Below are 11,729 nucleotides of genomic sequence, written 5' to 3'. Positions count from 1 at the left end.
ATATATATATATATATATATATATATATATATATATATATATATATATGTAGCAAAAGTGTTCCTTGGATGGAACTGTTCTGCATGTTGACTATAGTAATAGTTACAGAAAATGCTACACATGAGAAAATTCCACAGAACCAAACACAAATACATATAAAAATTTGTTAATGTAAACCTGGTGAAATATTAGTAAGTTAAATGAATTGTGTCAATATCAATTTCCTAATGAAAAAGTAATATATTTGTGGAAGACATAACCATTGGGGCAACTTGAGTGAAAGGAATAAGGTAACTAATTGGTGGAGATTCAATTTAATGCTACTTAAAATCATAATATATGCAAATCTTGTAATGTAGATGTACTCAATAATATTGATGACTCTCAATTTTCACTGAGTGAAAGAACCATACAAAAGTACAAATTGTGATTCCATTTATATAAAACTCTAGAAAATATAAACTAATCTACAGATCCAGAAAGCTGATCAGTGCTTGTATGGCAATGGACAGGGCTTGGGGAAGTGGTTTGAGGAAACTGTTTAGGTAATGATAATATTCTTTTTTTTTTTTTTTTTTTAATAATGGTGATGGTTTTACAGGTGAAATGTTAAATCTAATTTATTATTTTATGTGTAATTTATTACATGTAATTTATTACATGTCAATTATATCTAAATAAAGATGTTCAAAATAAAAACAGTCATATCCTAGGAGCAAAATATGATGAAAAATATTGTTAACCATTGGCATAAATGACATATTAAACTCTAAGTGGCCAATGTTTTTAAATGCTCACTCTTCAATAGAAGAATAATAATCATGAATTTAAACAAGAAGTAATAATGGATAGAAAAGCAAAAGGTACAATCTAGTCAACTAATAAATCATCCATATGGTGTTACATTTAATATTTTTTAAATAAACATTGAACAATTAAACAAGAATAAATTTACTTTTAAAGATATAATTCAACTTCATCAAAGTACACGCATAAATCATGTAAGAACTTAAACTCTCATTTGCACTTTGATTTACTGATTTAAGCATGAGCACAAATAAACTCTTCATGAAATGACAGCACATAAGAAATTAATTTCTTTTATATTATTGCTTTTATTTTACAATCACCGTGCTATCAATGTTTATTTAGAAACAGCTGTTTAAGTGCTAGAATACATGTGTCATACAAGACCACAGAATAGTGGCCTGAAATGCACTGCAAGCCATACTAGATCCTGAGGAACTTACTTTAGAAAGGAAAGCAGTAACTTAATTACATGATATCTAAGGTTAATAGTATAACAAGAATTTCTCCACATTAATTCCCTCACATAATATATCTGATAATTAATGTACAAGTGCTAATAATGTCCTTTTTGTACCTTATATATACACATTTAAAACTTATTAGCAGGGCTGGGGTTGTGGCTCAGTGATAGCGCACTCGCCTAGCACGTGAGGCACTAAGTTCAATCCTCCGCACCACATAAAATTCAATAAATAAAATGAAGGCTTTGTGTCCAACTATAACTTAAAAAAAAACTTACTGACTGCAGGCATCTTTTAGAAATTAAAACAATAAAAGATTTTTGAGGGGTGAGAAGAATTTTCTAAGAGGCTAGATGAAAAAAAGAGTATATATTTCATGACTCCATTTTTATAAACCTCTAGAAAATGGAAACTGATAGTGGCCACAAGCAAGACAGTAGTTACCTGGAGATGGGGGTACAGGGAGGGGTAGGAGGGAGATATTGCCAAGAAGCATGCTGTAGTTTGAATATGGTTTGGTCCCCAGTATATTTGGTATTGAAAGGTTGGAAGACAACTTTAAGAGGTGGGGCCTAGTGGGAGATGATCACCCCTTTAATAATCACCCCTCTGAAGATACTAATGCTCATCATGCTGATTGTAGGACTGAATTTGTTTCCATGAGAGAAGAGATGTTATAAAGGAGCAATTTTGACCCTTTCCTACTCTGTTTCTCTCTTTCCATGTGATTTACCTCTCACATACACACACACATACTTCCTTCATCATGTGAAGCCATCAGCCCATGTTATGACATAGCAGGAAGGCCCTCATCAGAGGCCAACTAGGTGAGGCTGCCCAATCTCAGACTTTCAGCTTCCAAAATTGTGAAATCTTTTTTTAAAAAATAAAGTACCCATCCTCAGGTATTTTACTATCACAAAAGGGACTAACAGCATTTGGAAATTTTAAGGAATGATGGATATATTCACTCTTATAATTGTGATTAGTATGTGTGTGTGTGATAAAACATACGAACTTTAAAAAAATAGTTGTAGGTGGACCCAATACCTTTATTTTATTTAATTATTATGTGATGCTGAGGATCAAACCCAGTGCCTCACAGATGCCAGACAAGTGCTCTACCACTGAGCCACAACCCCAGCCCACATACAAACTTTTTAATCACGTACAGGTTCTTGTGCTTCAATTATAGTTCCATAAATTAAGCATGAAACTCTTTTCATGGATGAAAACAACTTTGAAAAAGATAAAGCTTAAAGATATTTGTAGGAGGAGCCATGTTGCTTAAAACTTCTCCATGAACAATGAATGCTCCATTTTCTTGCCAGCACATGAGGCAGACCACTCCCAATGGCTTACTCTACCCCAAATTTCTTAAGTGGGCTGATTGGTTCTGGATTTGTTCTTTCAATCACCATTACTTTCCTAGGGATGATAGAGTGAGTTCTTTAGCCCTTCTGAGAGCCATTAGTTGCTTACATAATAGGGTATGGAGTAACAAACACCACTATGAGGTCAGTGTTCCTCAGGTGACTCCTTGTATATTTTTTGAGATACTGCCACTCACATGCCTCACCTTATACAGTTTCTGGAAATCTACATACTAAAGCCATACACAAATAGGGAGAAACATGAAGTCCTTTTCGCCTTGCCTGTGGGATCAAGTATAAAGAGGAAGTTTGTCTTCAGTCCTCAGTCCTCACTTTGTCTTTATCCTTCAATGTGTGGATAACAATTTGTCTTTTGAACTCCAACTCCACAGATCCCACATCTCTCCCTTCTCAAACACCTACTTCTACCTTTTATTTGTTCCCACTCCAGCATCAGAGGCTCACAGAGATACACATCTTTTCACATCAGATTGATTTTATTTTCACCACCATTAATGTTAGTAACCTGTGGTAAAATTGAGCCATTTCTTAGCTGCCAGACCTCTGGACACTCTGCAGATTATTCTGAGGTCTCTGGCCCCACTCAATTACTTGCTGTCCAGATCATCACTTGAAATGCTGGAGGTTTCTGGGGTATTTTCCATTTCTGGCTCTCTATTCAGTTTTTCATTTAGCCGATGATAATGACCAAAGAGTATTGTTCCTTTAGTTTTCTTAGATTTTTTCAGAGATGTGGAAGGCTTTTCTGAGTCTCTTTTGCTTGAATTATTTTGAAGTGTTTTTTTACCCTTATTGGTGGACTTTAGTATCTGTAAGGACAACAGAGAGGCCATAAGGGCATTGGTTTGGGAAAAGAAGATAGGATATACATGTGAAGTAGGGGTTTGTGCCAGATGAAAAATAAATAGGAGTCTTAGGTCGTGGGGAATGAATGCAGAAAGGAGAAGCTTGGGTTGGGTTATCTTACCTTGCTGCCTCTTCCGCATCTGGAGTGATGATAGGAAGTCTTCATATTCTTTCTTTCTTTCATCGATGATGTTGACTGGGCCATATCTGCATTAGGCTTCTGTGATTTCTTGGTTGCCTTAGCCATACTGAAGCCTCCCAGTGGTCTTCTGAAGAGCTATAAGGATCCTAGGCATATATGTCCTCCCAAGACAATGAAGGGCCACACCCTTCAGCCTTCATTGGCCAGCAAGTTACTCCCCAGCCAATGAGGACTAAGGAGGAGGTTAGACCTCACAAAGCACTCTCTCTGACACTTCTGTACATGAAGAGGCTAGGGAGGTTGCTAGGGAAACCAGGCTATAGCTTAGATATTGCAAATCAACACTCTTGGCACTTCTGGGATGTGGGGGAGAGGAGATGCTAGGAAGGCAAAAATGATCTGGTTGGGCAAAGGAGACTTTTCTTTAATATACCTGAAAGAGCCACCCCACCCTAATTCTTATATAGTGTTCAATAGTGGTAGTACAGGTGGTAGAGATCTTCCTCTACCAAAGTATTCCCCAAAGCTACTCCTACAAACTCATTCTGCTATCTTTCCCTTAGCCATTAGTTAGTATTTTGGATAATGTACCTAAAATCCATCCAAAAGTAATATGGTTATATTTTTCTTTAATTATCAGAAGATATGTGAATAATGCTACAAACAAGACATATTCCCATTAATGGATATCAATATACTTACTGCATTTGGCATTAAAGGCTGCCAATTTTTAAAATTGTTTTCTTCCAGGCCTTCAACTTATAGGAAAGGAATAAAATTAACTACCCACTGATGAAAATTGCATTTTATCCTTATTTTTATTCTATTTTTGGAGCCTGGTCACATTATCATCATTGAGTTTTGCAAGATTCCTTCTCTTTTATTCAAATTTTTCTTTCTTCTTAGAATCTAGCACTAGTTCCCTTCTCAACAATAGAATTATTATTTTATATTTGAATTCTGTCCTTGTATATGGCCTTGTTAAATGTATGTTTGAATGTACCATAACTGGTTTCTGTGTTTTGTAGCAGCATAGTCAGGTTCTAATGAAGGTTGGTTTCCGGGTTACGTCTTCATATGCTTTCTTTGGTGGATGCATACAGAAGGAGAGATTTAGGGGTCTTCCTCTTTTAATAAGGGCATTAATCTGAGACACAGCCCTCATGACCAAATTTAATTATCTCCTATCTCCAATTACCATCACATTAATGATAAGGGTATTAACATGTGAATTTTGGGAGGCACATTCAGTCCAAAGCAATAATTTTACTAAATATTGCCACATTGTTTTCTAGAATATATCAGTCCACCTTCCCAACAGATTTGTACTTTATGTTTCCCTACACAATCATCAATTTTTTATTTAGAATGCAGCTTCTCATAGGATCTCAGTGATCTTAACCAATTGATGTTTATACCCTTGTGTAATCCAGTTCAGTTGAATGGCATGAGTATGGGCTGTATCTAGAGATTTGCTTCTAATAGCTAAAATCCTACAAAAGTAATGGAATGCCATTAACATCATCAATTTTATCTTTGCTAGAACACTTTCTTGGTAGCAATCTCTCTTGCACATGTGCTTTCTCATTTTTATTAAAACATATTATGAAATGCTCAATAAAGAGGCCCACATTTTAAGGAATACCTTAGGAGGAACTGAGTCCTCAGCAAAATAAACTGCAGAGCACTGAATCCAAATAACAGCTACTTGATTTAATTAGGAAGAGGATCCTTCCCAGTTGAGCCTTGGGATAATTCACCCTTATAAAACAGACCCAGAGCTAGAGGACAACCAATCTGAACCCAGATTCTTGACTCATAGAAACTATGAGATAATTTCTTATTAATAATATTTCTCAGTTCTACAAATATCTCAGGGGTTCCCTCACATGTGAAATCTAGAAAAGAAAAGCCTAAAGGTAGCTGTCGGTTGTGATTTTCGATATGTACCCAAGTGGACCTGCTAATAGTTTATTCCTGAAATGTCCAAATCCCTTAACATATGAAAGAGCTGAATTCACCTTTCATCTGTGAAAGGAGAATGAATCAGAAGGGACTGAATGAATTTAACAAATTCCTGTCACATGCTGGGGAGAAGTGACTGAGGAACCAAAAGGGGGCTATATATGTTCAAAATTAAGCTAGAATGAAGAAGAGTCTTCATTCTGACTGGAGTGAAATGATATCTTAGAGTAGTTCTGATTGCATTTTCTGATTGCTAGAGATGATGAGCATTTTTTCATATATTTGTTGATTGTTTATCCTCTTCTTAAAAGCAGCATACTACAGGGTCATAGCCACATCAATGTTTATAGCAGCACAATTCTCAATAGCTAAACAGTGGACCCAGCGTAGATGCCCTTCAGTGGATGAATGGATAAAAAAAAAAAAATGTGTCATATATACACAATGGGATATTACTCAGCACTAAAAGAGAATAAAATCATGGCAGAGCTGAGGTCTTGTTTTTGTGGCACAACAAACATGAAGATATTTGATTGCTTCCTTTGGAAAGGCAAATTGCACATAGTTGCCCCTCTGGAATCTGCATAGAGGTACAAAGCAAAGCAGTTGCCAGCGGTACTGTTCTTTTCCTGTACACTGAAACAGTCCTGGTATATTAAAGAAAATGAATTTTCATCATTAACTTGGTAGAACTTAATGAGTATCATATAATTATCTGAGTGCTTACAAAATGAGTACTTTGTCAGCTAAGCTGAGATCGGTGTCCATTATGCAGTTTTATACAGTAACATTGAGACAGCATTACTGTGCTATGTGCAGAAGATCTCAGATATATGCATAGAACTTACCTACATATATGTTTTTTTGAGGGATGGAGGGAGGAAAGTGGGAAGAGAGGGGGAGGGGCAGGGGCTGTGAGAGAGGGGAAGGGAGAGGGAGAGAGAGAGAGAGAGAGAGAGAGAGAGAGAGAGAGAGAGAGAGAGAGAATCCAAGAAAAACCTGGAAAAATAAACTTCATAAGAGAGAATGGCTAAACCAAACAAACAAAAATCAAAGGAAAACAACCCACAGAATGTCGGTAGTTATATAAGTTAGCTAGGTTGCAGAATGTTCCTTTATTGGGCTGCAGCTCATATTTTTACATCATTAGATTCTTGTTATCCATTCTGACCAGAATGTCATTGAAGTACTGTTCTTCAATGCTCAGTACATTATATTGGTATATTTGACATCTCATTATTGGTGATTTTAACTTTTATCACCTGAGTAAGATGGAGTTTATTGAAGTTTTCCATTATAAAGATACTGTTTTGATTTTTTTCACCAATAAAGGTCCAAAGGAAGTAATATCAGACTATGTTAATACTTCAATTTTAGTTGCATTTTTGACAGAGCATCCATTGATGATTTTTGACAGCATAGATTTTAACTTGTATTGATATTTTGTTTTACAAAATATTTTTCCTATTTTTCTCACTGCTTCTTCATTTTTAGGTTATAAGTATAATATAATAAGCAGCTTTCCCATCAATGACATTTATTTATTTGCTTACTTATTCAATATGAATATTGATATTAATAAATAAGCAAATGGACTCATAGATTCTTATATATTGGTTATATCTCGTTATTGTTACTATTTGCTTGATGTTCATATAGTACCACCAGCTTGGCTGTAGGGAGTACTTTAGTTATCAGTACTTTTTTCATCTCACATAACTTACCCTTCTTTGATCATTTCCATATTGGCAAGAACTTTTAGAAAATATCAAGAACATGGATAAAATGAATGTATGAAGGGCCTTTCCAACTTAAATTAAGAACAAAGAAAAATTGAATGTAATATACATACATAGGTTGAATCTTAATCAAGATTTGTTTTTTTTTTTTTGTTTTTGTTTTTTTTTTTTTTTTTTTTTTTTTTTTTTTTTTTGCTAAGGGATGAATTTTAAATATTTAACAAAATGTTAATAATTGTAGAATTTTATTAATATTAATGTACTTGTGTTTTCAATCATACTGTACTTATATAAGGGCATGTCCTGGTTCACAACATACAGATACTAGTATACTAATTGTAATGAGACAGCCTACCTGTGACTCAACATTTAGTGACCATAAAGAAGATATGGACATACTATGTACTATTTTTTAAGCTTTTATATAAATGTGAATTTATATAACAACAGCAACAACAATAATTACAACAACAATAATTATAACAAAACGTAAGTTCTGAGGTACCAGGTCTGGTTGAAAGCCAGAGATACACATGGATATGTAGCTCCATAGGCAAATATGGTCCCTCAGAACAGGAACATGCACAATTTTCAAAGTGATTGGTTCTGGGCTAGATTATAACTGTAGAGCACAACCACCTTGTTACACAAGAAATTTTGTTTTAGTGTTTATTTATTTACTGACTTGGCTTATTATTTACTTACTAGTTTTGTTATATACAAGGTTTTGAGAAATAAAAATAAGATAAAATGTAAACTCTATTTCTGCTTAGGAAAAACCAAAACTGAATAGTAAAAATTGTTTTGTTTTGTTTTTGATACTGAGGATTGAACTCGGGGATACTCAACCACTGAACCACATCCCCAGCCCTATTTTGTATTTTAGTTAGAGATAGGCTCTTACTGGGTTGCTCAATGCCTCACCATTGCTGAGGCTGGCTTTGAACTCACCATCCGCATGCTTCAGCATCTCAAGCCATTGGGCTTACAGGGGTGTGCAACCTAACAAAATTTTAATGCTTATCTTAGAGCTACCATAGATAAATTTCTTAATAGTTCTTAATTTCAAATTCTGTATTATGTGTTAAGAGGTAATATTTTTTCTTCTTCATGAGACATATAAATTTAAGACAGATGGTCTAGGTTCTGTTATAATAATGAGACAAATAACACTTTGTAAATGAAAGTCATATATGATCAAATATTAAGCAAATAAAATAAAAGATTGAATTAAAATTTAATAAATTTATTTTACTTTTAATTTAAAAATCTTGAGCATAATTGTATTCCTGAACATCTTTGTTTCCCCAAACTTGTATATTTCTTAGAATAGTTACTTTTGCTAGACAATGTTTGATGTATGATATTATAAATGTCTTTAACACAGTTTGCCAAAAATATAGATCACTTGGCAACTGTTCCATTTGTTGTAACTATCAAAAATGACAATTTTTTGACACTTAAAAATTATTCTACCTCTTTCAGAATGATGCAAAGGCATTTGATCTTGAAGTTGAAAGCCATACATGTAATTAGTATACAAAGTGGATCCCACTTATCCTCAGCTTTAGAACCAGAGTTAAATTATGTCAATTGTTAAGAGTCTAGGTCGTTAAGAAGGATGTTTTTTCCTCTAACACACAATCTGAGATATAAAAGTTCCCATGGTTAGTATATAAGACATTTGCAAATCCTATAAATTCAGACTTAAAATATTTTTCTGCAGATGTGATTTATATATTTAATAAAGCCTGTAGGTAGAATATCTATATCTTAGATTATAGTTTCAAATGGGATGTGATGAAGATATGTATTATATGGTCAATTCGTATTGTTAGCATAATGAACTCCTCAGAGTACTTCTCAAAAGAGTATAATTTTAAAATAGATTGTATCACCTGTTAAGAATAAAGCAATTAGGGTTGCTTTTCTTACCAAGAATTTAATAGTTAGCCAAGTATGTATATAGGACAACCATCAGACTGGAATAAAATTTAAGATGGAACACACATAGTAGCCTCTAAATTTGACATTTATGAATGATGCATCAGGGTAAATAAAATTAAAATAATATGACCTTCCATTAACTGCTATAAGATCATACAATAGTAAATGGTGTTCTATAGCAATACAAAATTGACTTGAATGCAATATAAAACTTGAATGAAGGGGCTTGTGGCTCAGTGGTAGAGTGCTTGCCTAGCAAGTGTAAGGCTCTGGGTTTAATTCTCAGCACCACATATAAATAAATGAAAAAAATAGAGGTACATCAACAACTAAAATATAAACCGAAAAAATGATTGCAATATATAAAATTATTTTGAAACCTATGGTACTGCTGATAACACACTGTAGGCCACACACTGCAATGGGTTGAGCCCTACATTGTAGGCATGAACCCTGTGATAAATACTAAAACATATTCTATGTTATGAATGGTACAAAAAAGATGACTCTTTGTGTCCTATAAATTAAGAAAATAAGGCAATGGTCATGAGTAAAAGGAAATGAATACTTGGGCTTCAACATAAGCACAGGGTTCTGTATCACTGACAGTCTACCTAAAAGAAAGAATTACAGAATGTAACTGGTGTTCAATGAGGTTTCCATAAGATACTTAAAGAAGGATTTGGAAGGCTTTGTGAGGGCTATTAGAGACAGCTTCCATGGATCACTTCTGTTGCCTCAAAAGGAAAGTCGGGGTCATTTGGCCAAATAAAGAAATCCTTCCAAATCTTTTTTTTTTTTCAGTTGTAAAGGGACACAATACCATTATTTTTAATTAATTATTTACTTTATGTGGTACTGAGGATCAAACCCAGTGCCCCACAGGAGGTGCATGCAAGTGCTCCAACACAGAGCCACAATCCCAGCCCCTCCAAACATATTTTTCCCCCTGTGGAACACTATTAATTGGGAATATCTCTACAAATGGAAAAAATAAAGTGTAAAAATAAATCACTCTACACATAGACTTTTCTGACCATGAATACTGCCTTTTCCACACATCAAAATATATTTTATGCAAAACACCAGCCAAAAAAAGAATTCATGTCATTAAATGAGATTTGATAGTTAAACATAATATGCAAAATACATTAAAATTATAAAAACATAAGAGTAAAAACTGAAGTGAAAAACAGTGGATAAAGAAATTTGCCAAAAAAAAAAAAAAAAAAAAAATATTGCTGAGAGCTTGATGATATATGCAAACCTCAAGGTAGAGCTGTTAAGCATCAGAAAGAGAGGGGTGTGGGTAGGCAGATATCGAGAAGAAACCGCAAGAGAAAATTAAGTTATCACATTGTAAACAATGAAAACAGAAATACTGAAAACGGTAAAAGCATAGAGTACCTGCTACAGAGTGCTATGAAAACAAACACAAAGTAAAATGAGTTTTAAGAAATTATTAAGCATATATATATATATATATATATATATATATATATATATATATATATATATATATAGAGAGAGAGAGAGAGAGAGAGAGAGAGAGAGAGAGAGAGACAGACATATCTGCACAAAGATTGATAGTTCTTTGAATATATATATAATGTAGTTACTGGAAAGGATAATATAGCAAATTGAACAGAGGAAAATCAACAACAACAAATCAAAACTAAAGGAAATCTTAAACTACAGGGAAAAGGGGATACTGTTTTCAGGATATATTGCCAAAAAAGTGAAGAAGTGAAGAAGGTTTGGGTCACTCTGAATTACTTCATAATAAAAAATGAACTTCCAAGATACACAAACTTTAAAGTTTACAGTCATAAACATGTAGCAATCAACAAGAAAAAATGAAGATTAGTTCAAAATTCCCCATAAGTATACAAAACTAAAAAAAAAAAACACTCACTTCCTGTGAGGAAACTAACTTTTTTTTTTTTACTCAGACTGCCATTTACTTATTAAAAAACCTTTATATATTTTTCATTGATAAACACAAAGACAACTTATTCTTGGATGTCCTTAAAGACACTACTGGATGACAGGCTATCATGAGTTGCTGTACTTCAGTCACATTCTCAGGGTCCATTTCTAATTCTTTTTCTCTTTCTACTTATACCACATTCCTTACTTCAGTGAAGTCCATAAGGGTTATGATTATCTTCTTCCAAAGTCCTGTTAATGTTGATATTTTTACCTCATCCTATGAGTCACTAATAATAACATCTAGAATGTGAATTGTTTCTAGAATCTTTTCAATTTACTTGGCCCAGATCCATCAGAAAAATCACTATGGCTGCTACAGCATTACAAAATGTATTTCTTAAACAACAGTTCCTGGCGATTGAAATTGCTGCTTGATCCATGCATTGCAGAATAGATATCTTGATAGCAGATATGCAAAGAAATACTCTCATTG

At 33.8% G+C, this 11,729-nt stretch overlaps 1 protein-coding gene across 1 annotated transcript; it reads right to left on the bottom strand.

Annotated features, from left to right (window-relative positions):
* Positions 1-3,252: 3,252 nt before the first annotated feature.
* On the bottom strand, positions 3,253-3,758 carry LOC139703548 (uncharacterized protein CXorf51A-like). The gene is made up of 2 exons (XM_071607051.1): positions 3,633-3,758; positions 3,253-3,474 (listed from the first exon to the last, which is right to left on the bottom strand). Exons 1-2 carry the CDS (start codon positions 3,756-3,758, stop codon positions 3,253-3,255), a joined length of 348 nt encoding a protein of 115 aa, XP_071463152.1.
* Positions 3,759-11,729: the final 7,971 nt, after the last annotated feature.

Source organism: Marmota flaviventris, chromosome Y, assembly GCF_047511675.1.
Source record: "Marmota flaviventris isolate mMarFla1 chromosome Y, mMarFla1.hap1, whole genome shotgun sequence".
NCBI lineage: Eukaryota > Metazoa > Chordata > Mammalia > Rodentia > Sciuridae > Marmota > Marmota flaviventris.
Note: the sequence above shows the minus strand (reverse complement) of the source record. Positions and strands in the feature narration are given on the sequence as shown.